Source organism: Colletotrichum fructicola, assembly GCF_000319635.2.
Source record: "Colletotrichum fructicola Nara gc5 chromosome Unknown KSG_Nara_v1_contig06, whole genome shotgun sequence".
NCBI classification, from domain to species: domain Eukaryota; kingdom Fungi; phylum Ascomycota; class Sordariomycetes; order Glomerellales; family Glomerellaceae; genus Colletotrichum; species Colletotrichum fructicola.
The window spans coordinates 4,611,304-4,627,769 of record NW_027094056.1 but is presented as its reverse complement, the minus strand read 5'-3'; the positions used below and the strand labels follow the sequence as shown (position 1 = coordinate 4,627,769).

Genomic DNA, 16,466 nt, shown 5'->3' with positions numbered 1-16,466 from the left:
CCTGGGAAATCGTCTTCTCGTCTCACATCACACCCAACATGGTTTGCCCTTGGTTTTACTGGCAACACGAAACGCATACTCGCAAGATGTGCACCGACTGCCTCCGCGAACAATGCCGGAACTTGGACACTGGGGACATAGCCGATTCGACAGGGGGGAACTAATCAGGCTACGGAAAGACTACACGGTTTGGTATTCATCCCATACCAAGTTCGAAGCAGAGGTTGGAGATACGGATGCAGACAGACGAACACTGCGTGGCCTAGTGTTCGTTCCACATATTTTCCCGGGGCATCGATTGGAGCTTTGAAACATGCAATGGGACTCACTGTTTTGATAGCGGAGTATTATTGCGGCAAAGAAGCGTATATGGTATGAATGACCAGCAACGAAATTAGAAGATACATCCACGCGGTGACGGCGTGGCACCAGCATTTCTCTGTCAGATCAAATCGGTGACACCCTCTTCGCCTTGAATTCTTTGCCTCCGTTTTCTCCCCCTTCGTCGACTTTCCTTACTTCAAAATACCAGCGTGAAATAAAAGCCTGTTCATCTTGTGTTGCAATCTCTACAGCAAATGTTCGACTAGAAAATTGTCTCAAGATTCAAAGCACAAAATCTTAGGATTTTATCCCCACAGTTCAGCCTTTGGGTTTCGATAGTCTCTTATCCTTTGAATTCCTTTCGGCAACGCAATTGATCTCTCGCCAGGCCTGCAAGCAACATCGGGTGCCTTCATGTTGACGGGCGCCGCTCAGTTGTTGTCTTAACCAGTTCATATCTTCCGCAAGGTAAGAGCCTTGAAAATCTGATCTGTTGCAGCCTTTGTCTCAAATATCAAATGTGATAGTGTGGGAGTCTGATAGAAACCAAATGGGAGTTGATTCGCACATTTCGTTTTGGGATACGCGAGCTTGCAGAACAAAGAGTCGCTACCGTAAACATCTGTAGTCCTCAAGCCAAGCCTCGGATGCAGGGCACAATGAAGAAATCCCGTAACTTATCGCATATTCACTGATTGTTATGGAAGGTCAGGTGTTGGCATCGCATCTCCGTACCAGGCTGCGTTTTCCAGTCTCAGAGTGAACGGCACTCGCCACGAACAGTCCGTGGAGCTTTCTGACCCTAAAAGTGGGGTCGCGGGGCCCATTGAAGACTCACTGGATGCATCACTGGTCTGTCGATACATGCGGAAGGTGATGCGTTGCGCATCCAGGGGCCTGCAGAATCGCTCGGTGTCGAGCCAGGTTCGAGACCCCACTCCAGGCCGCGTTTTCCAGTCCCGGTGTAAAATGTGACCATCAACAAAATGGTTGCTGCCCATATTGGGTTTGATAAACATGCAGGCATTGTAGTTGCCCCCGGTTGGCTGTCTTTCTATTCGCGCGCGGAATCTCGCGTGCCCACCGGACAACACAAGAACATGGGTGGGTGTTTTATGCACGTTGGTGCACGAAGGCGACGCCGCATCCGCCAAAAAGAGGGACCCCGGAGGCAGAGACCGCCCCCGCGACACCGAAGATATATCAGTCCACCCACGTTGTCTTTCTGTCACTTTTCGGTGTTATTTTTCTTTATCCCTTTATTCTCGAAGCTTTGTTTCCGCATTGAAACCCCGCCAATAAGATCATCATGGCTAATCCCCCGCAAGATTTCGAGGTTCAGGTGGCTGCTGACGAGGAGGTTTGTTCACACGCTGTGCACTTATGTCATGCTTGTCTAAGTAATTATGTACAGCCGCAAGATGACTCCCGTTCTGAGATGGGATCCGTAAGCCCGGCCTTCTCAACAACTATTGATTGCTATAGAAGCTCACATCTTCCGTGACAGAGCATCGCGTCCTCTAGCACCAGCTTGCGCAGTTCTCTGTTGGACTATCGGCGCGAGAACGGCCGAACTTATCATCGGTACAAAGATGGCAGTAGGTTGATGCGATAGGGGTGAGAAAGATTGACGGCTTAAATCATGCTACAGAATACAACTTCCCGAACGACGAACGAGAGCTTGATAGACTTGGTACTCTCCGACGCTACTCCCAGTTTGCTTTCAAGCTAACCAGCGACGTAGACTTGGTGCATCACTTGTGCCTGCTCACTCTAGATGACCGTCTCGGAATTGCCCCACCCTGCCGCGAAGATGCCAAGGCTGGTCGGGTCCTCGACGTCGGCACAGGCACGGGCATTTGGGCAATTCATTTCGGAGACGACCATCCGGAGGCTGATATCTTGGGAGTTGACCTTTCTGCAACTCAGCCGGGCCAGTAAGTAGTTAGCGGGCTTGACCTCTGGCGAACGGTTGCTGATGACATTTTCCAAGCGTACCTCCCAACGTCAGGTTTGAGGTTGACGATATCGAGGACGAATGGACATTCTCGCAGCCATTCCAGTATATCCATAGTCGATTTATGACCTCCAGCATCGGCGACTGGAGACTTTTCCTCCAAAGATGCTACGAGTAAGGGCCCTTCAATGCATTGCCAACCAAAAGGGTGAGAAAGCTATAACTGCAGCTAACCCGTCGAAACATTTAGCAACCTTGAGCCTGGTGGCTACGTTGAGCTTCAAGAGACCGCCATCTTCGCCAAGTCTGATGACGACACATTGAAGCCCGAGCATGCCCTGTCCAAGTGGGCGGAGTATCTCATGGAGGCGTCGATCAAGCTCGGCGCCGCGTGGGTCGATACTCCCGAGCTGAGGCAGCTTATGGTTGATATTGGCTTTGAAGACGTGACGCTGAGCACGTACAAGTGGCCGACTAACCCTTGGCCTAAGGACCCGCACTTTAAGGAGCTTGGTATGTGGAACAATGAGAACTTCATGACGGGTATGGAGGCGATCACGATGGCCCCAATGACGCGTGCGTTGGAGTGGCTTCCTGAGGAGGTCAGAGTGTTCCTCATTGATGTCCGTAGGGAAGGAAATGATCGTAATATTCACGCATATTGGCCCCAGTAAGTTTTCCCGCGCCTTGAGTTAGTAGATCATATTTTAACATACCCAGACACATTCTCGTTGGCAGGAAACCCGTGAAGGAAACCCCGGCTCCAGCTCCAGAGGCATCCCCAGCGCCGGCATCAGCTCCTGCCCCGGCTGCGGCTTAAGGGTTAATCACTGAATTGGAACAATCAAACCTTGGGATCAACTGTTCTAACTATTTGAGCACCACGATACATGCTACGTCACATTATGGACTAGAAACTGCTTCCGCGTGCAACTTCGACGTTGAAGCGTAACTAATGTGCGCGTTGCTAAAGTTGAGTATATGATGAAATTCTGTTGAAATCTTCCCCTATCTGATCTCCATCCTTGCTACGTGGCTCCTCAACAGCATCCGTTCTCTAGCACTGATGGCGTGTCCCGTCCTCGTCTCGCTACGCAGCCTTACGTCCTGTTCAAGGTTTAGTTAGTACATTAGTAATCTGCTATCTGTGCCTTTGCTTTATCAAAATACCTTGGATTCAATCTGCGTCGCAATTGAATGTGGTTCCACCGTTAGCGCAACCCGTGTTGCGCGACTTGCAGTGCATTCCATCCGGCTTGACGTTGGCAGCGCAGCAGAAGTCACATGCCGTGCCTTGCACCAAAGCGCCGCAGTTCTTTGGCTGGTCGCAGTGTCGTTTGACAAGGGGTGACGATTCGAACTGTGATGGCATCGCAACCGCCAGCGGTAGCAGAGCGAGAAGATATCGAATTGCGACCATCGTGAATAGTGCAAATTAGTTTGGCTTCCCGCGAGTGATTATGGAGAAAGACTGGTTGAGCGCAAACTGTTATTGTGGCGATAGGGAGTAATATCTGAGGTCATGCCCAAGCCTTTATGTATGCGCAGGAAAATCGTTACACAGTAAACATCATAGGGTGCGATGCTGCTTGTCATCCCCAGAAAACGTTTCACTCGGTGTAGGTTAAGCTTCTGCGCCCAATTGTCACAAGGGCAAATCTTCCGCCCATTTCGTGATCTAGTGGTGAGGGGGAACGGGAGCCGGGAGGATCACTCGCAATCAACGCCAGGGGTGCGGGCCCTAGATGAGCAGAAAAGAGACTATTATGCTTTCCATCACCTGCATTCCGCGAGACGGTAGCAGAAACGTGCTCGCGGCTAATGTAGGTACGCTGCGCTCGCCGTGAGGAGAGGCCGGTGGTCTCCATGATGTACATAGAGAAAGTTTTCGTCCGATGATAAACTGTAGAGGGACTTTGAGAAGGTTCGTGAGGAGTTGCTGTCTTGAGCTGGTTTGGGGTCACCGAGGGCATTTTCGTCCGATGAGATGACGCGTTGGTCGCATCGGCTCTGAGTGCCTTCCGTGAGCTTGGAAAGGTTGGCTTTTGCTTGGGAGGGCCAGCTAGTGAACTGCGACCTTGGCCGCCGCACGTTGAGATGTCGTCTGGACTTGGGGGTTCCTTGTCAATGTTTGAAGAGCTAGGTGAGATAAGGATAAGTGCCTGTGTCATGTCCGCATTCCCCAAGGTGAGAGTGTTTCGGTGGACCAAGCTTCGATCTACTCCCGTTTTCGCATCAGAACGGCCCCCAGGTTTGCCTCCGGGAACTTTGATGGGTGGATTCAGTGGGATAGCGGGCGTATCGCGACTGGACGATGCTGCGAGTCGGTTTCGGTTCACGAGTTGGCACCGCTATCCGGCCGATTGGGTACCGGGGCCGAGAGTGGTCGTATGCTAGACGAGGCAGTCATGATTACCGGTCGGATGATGCCGTTGTGGGTGTAGTTGCCGACAGTACGATACCATCGGGTGGTCGTACTACTGCATTATGCTGCCGTCGATCACAAGCTGAACAACAAACCTACATACTTCTCATATACCGCAGTATAGTACGGAACTTTCCCCGCGGAGAGTGTTTCCTCAGCAAGTCGCTCTTGCGATGCTGCAGAATGCGAAGCCAGCCCTTTCTTATGGTTGACGATGACTACTGCGCGTCACCGGACAGGTTCGGATGCCGACTCGGACGGACTTTTCAAGATTCCTTGTGATGCAAATATCTTCCAACATGGGTTGATAGACACTCCGAAGTTTAATTATCAAATGTATTTTACAGTACTAAGGTTTATACCTGCAAAGTAATGCTCTTAAGTCCCACGACGCCGTCCAGTGTGCTGTAACAGTAAGGAAATAATCTATCTATGGTACAAGTAATGATACACTGCTTATGCTCTTCCATTGGGGTGAACAAACTCAAACTCTTTGTATGGAGTCTTGACTAATTCTTTCTCTACCCATGCCGCTATGCTGCTGACAGCATCTTGGGGGCTGTCCAAGTGTGATTGAAAGAAACCCTGCAGCAGTGAGGGCGTAAATGTGTTGTCTGGTACGTGGCTGGCGAATTTGCCAGCCAAGGTGCGAATCTCATCCATATCCAGGAGCGACGTGCTACCCAGGTCGGGCGAGAACATGCGCACAAACATCTCTTCGGCAGACTTCTGGCTGATGTTGCCGAGGAGAACTTTCATGTCCACTCGTCCCGGGCGGACTAGCGCGCTGTCAAGTTGTTCGGGTCGATTGGTGGTCATGATGACGATGCGACCTTCTTGTGATCCGACACCATCCAAGACGTTCAGGAGGCCTGAAAGCGTGCAGTTCTGCGAGTGGTTGCTATCAGGAGAGTGAGATCGGCCGCTTCCGCTTGTGTTTTGTTGGTTGGCGCGGTCGACCCAGACGGCGTCAATGTCTTCGAGAAGAACGACGCAGCGCGGTGGGATCTCTTGGAACATCTGCTCAAGATCTGCATCCGTTGCAACGCTGGGAACCTTGACCTCGTACAGGTCCAGACCAAACTCGCCAGCGATGGCCACCGACAGTGAAGACTTTCCAGTCCCGGGGGGTCCGTAGAAGAGATATCCTCTGCGGTAAGGCATGCTGCGGCTCTGATATCTCATCTGCGTCTTAGGATCGAGGTAATTCCGTATATCGGCCAGAAGGTCTTGCTTGACTTCGTTGTCGAAGTGCACGGTATCCAGATGGCGCAAGGGTTTCCGGGCTTTGGGCTTCCAAGCCAGACCATAGCGATCCCGGGAGTAGATGATGACGAAGTACTGAGTCTGTCTGTCCGCATATTCCCGGCACGTCTCGATGAAGTTTTGCAACGGTTCCGCAGACCACCCGAAGCAGCTGATGGTCAGTTCCTCGCCGCCAATGCCGTCGTAACTCGGGTCGGATAACGAAGAGCTGAAGTCTCCAGCCGCGCGTGTGACGACAAGGAGATTCCTCTCAAACCAGAGCCAACGCGTGTCCCAATGCGGAGAGTACTGCACGGCATGCTTCGTCTTCTTCAACGCAGCAGCTCGATCAGCACCGCCGCGACCGACCTCGGTACGGCCGGTGAAGGATCGGTAATGTTGAGGCCGGTTGGCAAAAACCCATTTCACGACGCTGCGGTTGACTGGATCACCTCCGGGGATCGTGACGGAAGCCAGGAAGAAACGACGGATGCAGCCGTAGACTTCGCGCCAGGCGTGCTGCAGGAACCGCCAGGCCGTCGGGATGGTCCCCGCGATGGCGATGAGGGATCCGATTTGCGTGATGTCGAGCTCGGACCACCGGGAGAAAACATCTCTCATGACGCCGACGCCGTGAACCCATGGATCCAGGAGGGCGTGGCTTGCGCCGCCGACGTGGAACTGATGGGACATGGCGCCGTATGACTCGGCCTAGGGAGGGTTGAACGTCCAATGGGCCGGCGAAGGGCCGGCTGCCGCCCCGGGCAGGGGTGCCGAGGTTTGGAGGCTCGGGGGCTAGAGCGCGTTGTTTATGCCTTGATGTGGCGGCCCCGGCGGAGATGAATGCAAGGAAATTGGGTGCAAGAGACGAAAAAGGGCGAACATTAATGCATTGTGGATGAAAGGAATGACAGGAAAGGGAAGTAAAGGGGTGTACAGGGCGTCAGGACGTCAGCAATGAGCTCAACGTGTAAACATTTCTCAGGGACTCAAAAGGTTTTTCGGTAATCTCTGGGCGAGCCACAAAACATGAGCCACACAATCATCAGCCACATCGGCTCTGAGATTTACGGACACTGTTGATAAGATAAGATGATGGAAGCTCTCAGGGTATGGACGGCCCGAGATAGTCCGAGAAAGACCACCTCCCGAGGCCCCTGGATCCTTGTGATTTTCTCGGAACTTCGGGAAGTTTGGGGGAAAATCTTCCCCCTTCCCGTTCCCACTCGTGGACCAACCCCTTTCTCATCCTCTGCCTTGATTTTTGCTGGCGACTGAGTGAGAATCCGGCCAGGTCTGAAAACGCTGTTTCTTTTTTCGGTAACTGGCAACTGCGAGTCTTGCTGCCAGTTACGTCAACTTTACAAGATACCGCTCTCCCCAAGTTGAATGTTTTCTATCTACATGACTTTGGAAATGATCTATGTGATGGCCTTCTGACGCACGCACTATTTTGAGCCGCCCGCGCCTATCTCTGCTACCCCGGCACCATCCTGGCATATTTCATGTAAGCGTAACCGCAGCCCGTCTCAGCTAAACATTTGCAGATCATAGCTCGGCAAGTCAACTCTAAACTCAATCCACAGTCACGGATCACGTAAATCTTTGAACTTGGAACGAAATGTTTGGTGATGCTGAAAAAGTGCATGTACTATTTTGGTTGCTCGGCCGGCCTCTCAGAGCCGCCTCGCGGCACCCCGGCGCCAAAGGCCAGAGGTGCACAGCTCCGAACTATGATACAAAGAAGTTTATGTTTGACATGGTATATGTACGCTGGTTTTTCTGTCTTTCATGGACTGGTTCCGACGACTCCAATTTACTGGACGAAGCGGGACTTGGAAGCCCAGCCGAAGGCCTCAACCTCACGCTTTGACATGGCCTTGACGCTCTCGGCGTAGTCGCTGGTGCCGTGGGAGGGGTCGGCGTCGGTGGCCTTGCAGGTGGCACCGGCGTTGTAGTTGCCAAGCTTGCCGTTGACGGCGGAGAACTTCTGCTTCTCGTTGGTGGTGGCGATCATGTTAGTAGCGGCCTCCTCAGTCCAGCCGTTGATGAAGTCACCGTGGGAGCACCAGGCGGGACCGCAGGCAAGCTTGAAGGGAGCAGTGCCGGACCAGCCGTCGGGGAGGACCTTGCGGAGGTCGTAGCGGATGGAGAAGCGCAGCTGAGGCATGGACTTCATGCCGCTGGGGCAGGAGCCTCCGCGCTTGGTCTTGTAGCCGGTCTCGAGGGTGTCGACGTTGACGCACTGGGGGAAGTAGAGGAGCTGCTGCAGGTGGGTGCCGCAGGTCGAGCTGGGGAAGCCGTTGGCGTCGAGGGAACCGCCGCCGCCGTTCTCGCAGGCCCACGAGACCTGGGCATCGGCGGGCATGGCAGACTCGGTCATGGCGGTAGCATCGCCGGCGACCATCTGCAGGTTCTGGGGAATGGCGACCTCAGCGGGGGTCTCGCCGAGGTTGTAGTAGGCGCTGAAGCGCGAGACGGGCATGGGCTCGTAGGTCTTGCCGCCATCGGTGGTGTAGAGCGGTGTGGGAATCCAGTAGACGGAGAGATCGTTGGGGTTCTCGGCGTTGGTGCAGCCCTTCTGAAGCTCAGCGCTGGTCTTGGTGTTGATGGTGACGGCGTCGGAGCCGAAGAAAGAGTGCAAGTGAGACTTGTCGTACTGGCCCGGGAAGACAATGGGGTCAATGTTCTTGGTCATGAAGGGAGTGGCGACGTTGACCTGGGTGTAGGCCTGAGCCACACCGGCGAGCAGGCCGGTGGCGAAAAGAATGGAAGAGGACATCCTGTGTCTTGTGAAGTGAATGAACGAACGTTGGATTAGACGAAAACGAGAGAACGGAGGCCGACGGTCAACCTAAATGAATGGAATGGAAGCTGGAGAACAAGAGAACTGGAGTCATGACGAGAGCTGGATGGGATTTCACCTTAAGTACTCAATCAACGATGTTATGCTATTGCCTACCTACATGCACAGAGGAGAATATGTGATTCAACCCCTTCTCCTCATTAATTTCCGTCCACGTTTCGCGCCTTCGTGGAGAGCAGGGATGATTCCGAGTGGGAACGGCGGGAAGCAGCGGAGAATTCGGACAAGGGCAGCACCACAATTGATGCGATGGCAGGTTCACGTTGATTGGGCAAACTCTGAACGGCAGCAAGAAAGACGCTAGTGTCGTCCAGCTCCGCCATGTCCGCTTTAGGAGTTGCGAAACAAGAAACCGTCGAACGGCCTATGGATCTGGCCCCTTAATCAATCTGACAAGAAGCGTAACTGTGTTTGTCTTTTCGGAACCGCCAAGATCGGTTGACATGCTCTCGGTAGCGGACATTTTGCTTTGTTTGACCTGCCAAGAGTGGGCACACTTCCGTATTCACTCGCCCTGGTTGGAATTGTTTGCAGATGCCCCCTGTTTCCCGTATGGCCCCAGTTCCTATTAGAGGGCAGTAATCCAAGGCGGCTGAGACGGATCGAGCAGCGCTTAAATATCCGTCTGGTCCACTTCGCCTTGGTCGGCGCCCTAATCATGGGGTTCCAATGGCCTGAGAGGTTGCTGTAGGCGCCGGGGTTGCATCTCGTCTGATCCTGATTGCGCCGTTGGCTGCACTCACCACCTGTAGCCCCGTGCACCGCCGTCGAGACGAACATCGGCTCCGAGGGTGCATGACTGCAAATCTCGCCAGGGGTTGTGATAAGCCATGCAAAATGCTGCCCATACGTCATAGACACAATGTTTCGAGTAGATGCAAGCGCAGCCGAGACGGGGACATTCCGACCATATGCTTGAATGGGCGGTAAGAATGATCTTCATCTAGGTAGGGAAGGGTAACGGCACAACGACCGGCCTCGGAGGAGCCCTTGACCTTTGGTGCGGCTACAACTTTTTGAGGCTTAGTCGGCTAAAACATGCGAAAGCGAAATTCCATCTGGTCGGGTCCATACGATCGGTCCAGCCTGTAGCGTAATGAGAAGGACCAGCGCACTCGTCAAAAAGCGTCTAGCGTGCTAGGATCGGGATGTGGTGCCGTACCATCCCGTTGGTCCTCTGCGCGCGTAGTAGACTCAACGGAACATAGAGCGCGCAGTGGGCTTTTCCTTCTAGAACTTTGTTGGTAGCGCATTCAATGCAGTGAGCAACTTCAACACAGGTCCCCCATGCGCAAGAAAAGGATCGGGAGCAAAGTGTCCTTACAAATGATGGTTTTCAAAGCAAGCTCCCAGCGCTTCTCTATGTGGCTTAGGAAGTCTCTGCTCCCACCGGCGGCGTGCTCTCAATTTTTGTTGAAGCGAAGCATCAGATAGATTGTTGACAGGGGCCCCTGGTCAATGCGGCTTCGACTTCGATGTTCTGGACTGATAGGGATGAACTCCTCGAACCCATCGAACCCATTCGTGCACGATCGAATTTTCTGTGATCGTACGTGTACAGTCTTGGCTTTTGGGCCGATCAACTAGGATAGGGATGGCCAATATTCGGCTCTAGTTGACTCTACATAGTGGGCAATCATCTCGTGTAAGCTTATCGGATGTTGTCCGCTAAGGTTTCTATTGTTCAGATCTCGGGAAGTGGCTGCTGTGCTTGGAAAACTAATGCCGAGGCAATCTCCTGTAGTGTTTTACAGATACAATATTGTAAATATGGCGACATTGCGAGATGGAGTTCGTGATTGACTTGCGGTTCCAGGTGGGCAAAGAGGAAAACATAGTCGTCATCCACTTACCGAAAGTCCAAGGCATGCTTTTCAAGGGGGAATGAAGGCCAAAAAGGGAGAATGGCCTTGGTATTTTGATACTTCAATGGCAGATCGCCTCCCTCTTGCGAAGCCGCATCTAATTGAATCCAATACCTAGCTCATTATTCGAATGACTTAGTGTGTCGTTGGTCATCTACGGAGTGTCAAGTTAGCTTGAGATTTCCGCACCATCGGTCATGCTTAACATCGACTGACGCGTCACCACTTAAGCTTATCCCCGCGTTCGGCCTCAGAGTCCGAACATTTCTGTTACCAATAGGCGAGAAATACTAAGGTGGTACATTTGTCTAAATGATCCCCAATCAAGCAACATACGTGATCTCTGCTTAAACCCCAGCAGTCTACAAAACCAAATATGATGCGCCGTTGATGATTGCCCAGCCACATTTGGATATTGCGCTCCTTTTGTTCTCCAAAAGCAACCCGAACCATATGGCCAATATTCTAAATCACTGCCCAAATGTTGCGGTTCAACCTCAACCGAGCGACCACGAGAATTACGGCGCCAAGAACGAGAGTTGCGCCTGTCCACATAGACAATGCCAGGTATCCTGAATGACTGAGAATTTGGCCGCTGATTGGTGGGCCAACAAGTGCGCTGCATATCCAAAAGTCAGCATTTACGAAAGATCTGAGTTGTTGGAGAATAACTCACGTCACCGAAATGGATCCCATCATGAACCCGACCGCGAGACCTTGGCTTCGGTGGTGGGCAATCTTGCCGACACATGCTCCTTGTAAACTCATGACAGCCTGGCAATCAACGAGTCAGTGAATCTGCCGCAAACTTCGAATTGGGAATACCATACGCCGGAGAAAAAGCCATACGCCAAACTCCACACGGCCAGGCCACCGAGAGTCGTGGCGGCCGTCCAGCAGAACCCGACGATCCCGGCAGAGAGAGTTGCGACCGCGCACATGTTAAAATGTCCATATCGATCTGCAATGAGGCCGGGAATGACTCTGCCAAAGAAAGAGGCGGCATTGAGCCCGGATAGCAGATAGAAGGCAGTGGAGGAAGTCAATCCCTGGGCGATGCCGAAGGCCGATACGTAAAAAAGGGGTGTGAAAAGACCAAAGTACCCAATTGCAAGTCCGCCGCACAAGAGCATGAAAGACTTGTTCTTGAGAACGGAAAAATCCGTTTGCTTTTCAGACTGAGTGTCGTTGGCCATAGCCTGGTCAGCTTTTTCGTTGCTATCGGATGCGGGCTCAGATGGAGAGACCGGGGATCTGACAGCGGGTGCATCGACGACCGTTAGACATGCGATGCCGAGTAATGGAATCATGGTGAACGCGATGGCTCGCATTGTCCAGCCGAAGCTGATTTTTCGATGGTTGAGAAGTTGTTCAAGCATGATCGGCCAGATGATGCCCCCGATGGAGGAGCCTCCGATGGTGAGGCCAAGAGCTAGACCACGGCGGTGGGGCATGCGGCGGGAGACGACGGCGACTGGCGGGCAGAAGATGAGAGACATGCTCACGCCGAGAAGGACGCCTTGGGCCAGAAAGGCCTGATAGTATTCCGTGCATAGAGATGTCATGAACAGTGCGAGGAGTTGCCCGATACTACCAACGCACAAGAGCATCTGCGAAGGAATTAGTTCCCTGTGCAGAGGTATCAAAGCTAAACTCCGTACCGTGGGGCCGACTCTGTCGCAAAGCATCCCAGACACAGGAGCACAGAGGTACAGAATGAAAATAGAGACCGAACCAATCCATGATATGTCGGATTCGGACTTATCAAAATACGATTGGTAGTATTCTTGGAACACGCCGAAGGCATTAAGAAAGCCAACTGTACAGAAGAGTGAGAGGGCTGCACCGAAGACAGCGAGCCATGACCGGAAACTGACTCCGTGTTAGTGGGCAAGGGTGTCGGGAACGATCCGGGAATAAGGCACACACCTGTCGTAACCTGGCGGAGGCCGAAGTGCGTTCATGATGACTTGGTGATGAAGGCACTGAATAAATCTTGAGCTGATTGTAACTTCTTAGTGATTAATCCCCAGTTCCTCATGATGGTGATATCACTTATTTAAATCAAGCATCGAGTGAATGCTCAATGTGTTAGTCCGGCGCAGTAGTGAAGTGGCGTTGGCTTAGCCGCGGATAATCCGCGGAAGGCGCTTCATCCTCCGTGGAGCATCCACGGACGTCCCCGTCTCAACTTTCCATCATCATTTCCGTCGTCCTTGACTGGCTTCTTTCACTCTCCAGCCACAGTCCATCAGAATAATGAAGCGTAGCACAGCGTCACAACAGGAAGAGCCTCAAAAACGGCGGCGGCAGCCGCAGGTCTCGTGTGACTCGTGCCGAAAGAAGAAGTTGAAGTGCGACCGTGGGGACCCTTGCTCAAGCTGCCTCATGCGCGGGTTGCCCTGCACCGGACAGCCAAGCCCGCCAAAAATAGCCGCAAATTCAAGGTGAGATCCGCCTTTTCACATGATCGTTCATTATTAACGTATAGAAAGCCCCGCCGTTGCAGTGCCAAGCCCGCAGAACGATGACTCCATTCTCGGCCGGCTGCGGAGGCTGGAGCAGGCTGTATTCGGCTCCGGGCCCACTGCGGCCAACGGACCTTCCGCGGAGCAAGCCTTGTCAATGTTTGACTCTCACGTTGACGATATGGAAAACCAAAACGTTAGCTCTGTCGTAATGGGCTCTCGGAAGCCTTCGCCACCCCGCTCATCGACAAGACCAGTGACGATCAATGAGAGGCAGCAGACAGCGAAGTTCCTTGACTCCACGTTCACACGGCATGGCCTCAACGTGAGCGAAATGACCGAATGATACTCTACGATCCTTGCTAACGAATTCAGATCTCTCTACCTCATGATAAGCTGGATTACCGCATCACCAACATCTCACAATTCCCACGAACACCGTCCACGACGGGAGCAGGCCATACACCGACGGACGATATAGATGGACGAGCATCAACCTGGCTCATGACCCGTGAAGAAGCGATGTCACTTCTTGAAGACTTCACTAACAACCCTTTCCACATGCTCCCCATAATTCACGCGCCAACGACTCGGGCCATGATCGATACTTTCTACAATACTTTGTCTCAAGGTCAAGACCCCAGTGCGGCCCAGGCAGCCTTGATCCTCAGCATCGCGGCCACCAGTGCCTTCTTCTTCAACGAGAACTCCAAGGCTTTCAGCACCTTTGCCTCGTCCGAGGATGCGACGCAAGCCGCTCTGGCCTGGTTCCGATCCGCGCTCAACATTCTTGATCAGTCACAGCAGATTACCTACGGATGTCTGGCAGAAGTTCAGGCAAGGACAATACTGGCCTATCTCATTTACAACTTTGAGGGGTGTTCGGGGCGATTCAGATTTCTGCATTCCTGTTCTCTGGCTTCCGCGCGGGAAGGCTTGGTCCACCTTGTTGACTCTCCCAATTCGGAGCAACAGGACGATGCTACCACCAGAGAAATCAAAAGACGCGTGTGGTGGCACATTGCTGCCACTGATTGGTAAGTATTCGCAGCTCAAGGTTGGAGGATTTGGCCTCTGATTATTCTTAGGATGCTTGGTCTCATGGGAGGGCCAACGGATGGGACTTACAGCGTTCAGCCGAGACAGATGAACGTCAAGTACCCCCGCAACATCAATGACGACGCCAACAGTCTTGCCGACGAAAACATCGACCATCCATCGGACACGGCGACGGGAATTTCATGCTTTCTCCGACGAATCCAGCTTGCCGAAATCACCCGTTCCATCATCGATGCCAGAACACCCGGCGCCCCTGATGCAGAGATTACAGACTACGATCAAGTCACCCAACTTGATCGTCTCTTTGCAGATGCCCTCGCAGAGCTCCCAGAGTTCCTACGTCCCAACGGAACGATCTCGCCGAGTGCACCTCCGCATCTTCACCTGCAGAGAGATGTTGTTCTTCTTGGTTTTCACTCTAGACGTGCCAGATTGCACAGGCCTTTCCTGCTTCACGATGCCCAAGACGCAGCTCACGAGCGCTCGCGAGACATCTGCCTGAAGTCGGCCCGGACAGTTTTGTCGATTGCCATCCGCCTGTTGAAGGGATCACAGAAGAGAGAGCCCATTCGTGCATACAATGCAGGAGCCATGGGACGCCGACTGGGATGTGTCATAGGACACATGTTCATGGCATGCACCATTCTTGCTTTGAACGCAGGCTTCGACACCAGTCGCGATCAGCAGAGAGGAGATGCGCCAAGCGATGAAGCGATCACGGATGCCACAGCAGAGACACATGCTGAAGTTGCACAAGCTTGTCGTGCCCTAGCATCGGCGGGAGAAGAGTCTGCTGTTGCGGCGAGGCTAGTTCGGAATTTGGCCTGCGTGCTCCGTAAGTATCGGATCCAAGGTGTTGACGACGTTGAAGGGTCGGAATCGGAGCATGCTCCCGAGCCCGCTCTTCCTGATACCCAGGACGGCCCTCTGGCCTTTGGTAAATACTTGGATGTGGGAGACATGACCTTTGGTGTTGATTACATAGGGATGTTAAATGATGATCTTGGCTTGGATGGGCTGTGGAATGGGATCACAGGAGACACATCAACGGCATATGGTTGGGATCAACTGTTCGCAGGTCTGGATACATATTGTGGCCAAACATCGGCGTTTTAGGTAGACTTCTGCTATCCAAGCGGGTAGCGGGCATACCTAGACGACAGAAGGGGCGACGACGACAAAGAAAACCATAGGAACAGGGACAAGGATATGGATAGGAACAGGGGCTACAGGGGACGACGACGGTGATGAGCATAGTAGAATTATTAAGATGCGGTAAACTATTTAAAAATAACATAGGTTCTCTTCCCTCTTAGTTAGGTGTATCGGCCCTGAAAGCATGATTCTGTAAATGCGCCGCTCGTGTCACACCCGCAAGACAAGTCAACGGGTATCAATTTCAAAGCTTCTCTCTTGCTTGACTCTAATGGCACAATATGATACAGATTCTATGTCTATCAATTAGAGGACGTCTTTCCCATCCCGTCCCACCTCTCAAACGCCCTCGAATCCAGATCGAACAAATCCAGTAGCCTCCCTACCATCTGATTGAGGATGTCATCAATCCCCGATGGCTTCGTATAGAACCCAACAACCGGCGGCGCGACAATCGCCCCAGCCCTCGTTACTTCTAACATGTTCCTCAGATGAATCTCACTAAACGGCGTCTCTCGCACCAAAAGCACCAGTCGCTTCCGCTCCTTGAGACACACGTCGGCCGCCCGTGTGATCAGGTCGTCGCAGATGCCTGCATTGATCGCGGCCAGCGTCTTGACGGAGCATGGGGCGACAATCATGCCGTCTACCCGGTAGGACCCGCTTGCTATCGGCGCGGCGAGGTCATGAGCACTGTAGGCGTGGTCCGCGAGAGCTTTCACCGCGGACGGGGTGTAGTCTGTCTCGTACTTTATTGTCTCAGCGGCCCACTTGCTGATGATGAGATGTGTTTCGACGTTGAGGCGACGGAGGGTCTGGAGGATGTGGATGCCGATCTGAGCGCCAGTTGCGCCGGTGATGGCGACTATGATCTTTTTGCGGGGGTAGGTGTCTCTCATATTTGCTGCTTGGGCGTTGAGAAAGTATTCAAAAACTTGCTGAGCATGTGTGTACCAAATTATACTTCAAGATTGAATAATTGCAGCTGATGAAGGGGCTTGCTTATGTGTTTGAGGATATTTGTTGACTTCTGCTGGATATGTCCCGATAGAGTGATGGGGTCCTGGATATTTATCAGGATTCACCGGCGCTCGTTCGGAGA

At 52.8% G+C, this 16,466-nt stretch overlaps 7 protein-coding genes across 7 annotated transcripts; 2 read left to right on the top strand and 5 right to left on the bottom strand.

The window, feature by feature from the left end:
* Positions 1 to 1,633: 1,633 nt before the first annotated feature.
* Positions 1,634 to 3,101, top strand: LAE1-4 (Secondary metabolism regulator LAE1; the record flags this gene model as incomplete). Its single annotated transcript, XM_066152549.1, has 8 exons — positions 1,634 to 1,684; positions 1,739 to 1,771; positions 1,832 to 1,922; positions 1,976 to 2,017; positions 2,069 to 2,261; positions 2,318 to 2,455; positions 2,532 to 2,951; positions 3,002 to 3,101. The coding sequence occupies 8 exons, from the start codon at positions 1,634 to 1,636 to the stop codon at positions 3,099 to 3,101; spliced, it is 1,068 nt and encodes a 355-aa protein (XP_066008117.1).
* A 280-nt stretch (positions 3,102 to 3,381) lies between these two features.
* On the bottom strand, positions 3,382 to 3,701 carry CGGC5_v011582 (uncharacterized protein; the record flags this gene model as incomplete). Its single annotated transcript, XM_066152548.1, has 3 exons — positions 3,382 to 3,388; positions 3,452 to 3,463; positions 3,517 to 3,701. 3 exons carry the CDS (start codon positions 3,699 to 3,701, stop codon positions 3,382 to 3,384), a joined length of 204 nt encoding a protein of 67 aa, XP_066008116.1.
* Positions 3,702 to 5,162: 1,461 nt separating this feature from the next.
* Positions 5,163 to 6,644, bottom strand: bcsl1b-0 (putative mitochondrial chaperone BCS1-B; the record flags this gene model as incomplete). Its single annotated transcript, XM_032032533.1, has 1 exon — positions 5,163 to 6,644. The coding sequence occupies one exon, from the start codon at positions 6,642 to 6,644 to the stop codon at positions 5,163 to 5,165; it is 1,482 nt and encodes a 493-aa protein (XP_031887886.1).
* Positions 6,645 to 7,767: 1,123 nt separating this feature from the next.
* Positions 7,768 to 8,733, bottom strand: CGGC5_v011580 (uncharacterized protein; the record flags this gene model as incomplete). Its single annotated transcript, XM_032032535.1, has 1 exon — positions 7,768 to 8,733. One exon carries the CDS (start codon positions 8,731 to 8,733, stop codon positions 7,768 to 7,770), a length of 966 nt encoding a protein of 321 aa, XP_031888076.1.
* Positions 8,734 to 10,832: 2,099 nt separating this feature from the next.
* On the bottom strand, positions 10,833 to 12,646 carry lepC (Leporins efflux protein lepC; the record flags this gene model as incomplete). The annotated part of the gene is made up of 7 exons (XM_032032536.2): positions 10,833 to 10,836; positions 10,899 to 10,972; positions 11,205 to 11,301; positions 11,359 to 11,456; positions 11,513 to 12,292; positions 12,344 to 12,554; positions 12,612 to 12,646. The coding sequence occupies 7 exons, from the start codon at positions 12,644 to 12,646 to the stop codon at positions 10,833 to 10,835; spliced, it is 1,299 nt and encodes a 432-aa protein (XP_031888075.2).
* A 424-nt stretch (positions 12,647 to 13,070) lies between these two features.
* lepB-0 (putative transcription factor lepB) lies at positions 13,071 to 15,325 on the top strand (the record flags this gene model as incomplete). The annotated part of the gene is made up of 4 exons (XM_032032537.2): positions 13,071 to 13,129; positions 13,178 to 13,475; positions 13,526 to 14,187; positions 14,239 to 15,325. The coding sequence occupies 4 exons, from the start codon at positions 13,071 to 13,073 to the stop codon at positions 15,323 to 15,325; spliced, it is 2,106 nt and encodes a 701-aa protein (XP_031888078.2).
* A 341-nt stretch (positions 15,326 to 15,666) lies between these two features.
* On the bottom strand, positions 15,667 to 16,263 carry CGGC5_v011577 (Flavin prenyltransferase PAD1; the record flags this gene model as incomplete). Its single annotated transcript, XM_032032538.1, has 1 exon — positions 15,667 to 16,263. One exon carries the CDS (start codon positions 16,261 to 16,263, stop codon positions 15,667 to 15,669), a length of 597 nt encoding a protein of 198 aa, XP_031888077.1.
* Between the last annotated feature and the right edge of the window lie 203 nt (positions 16,264 to 16,466).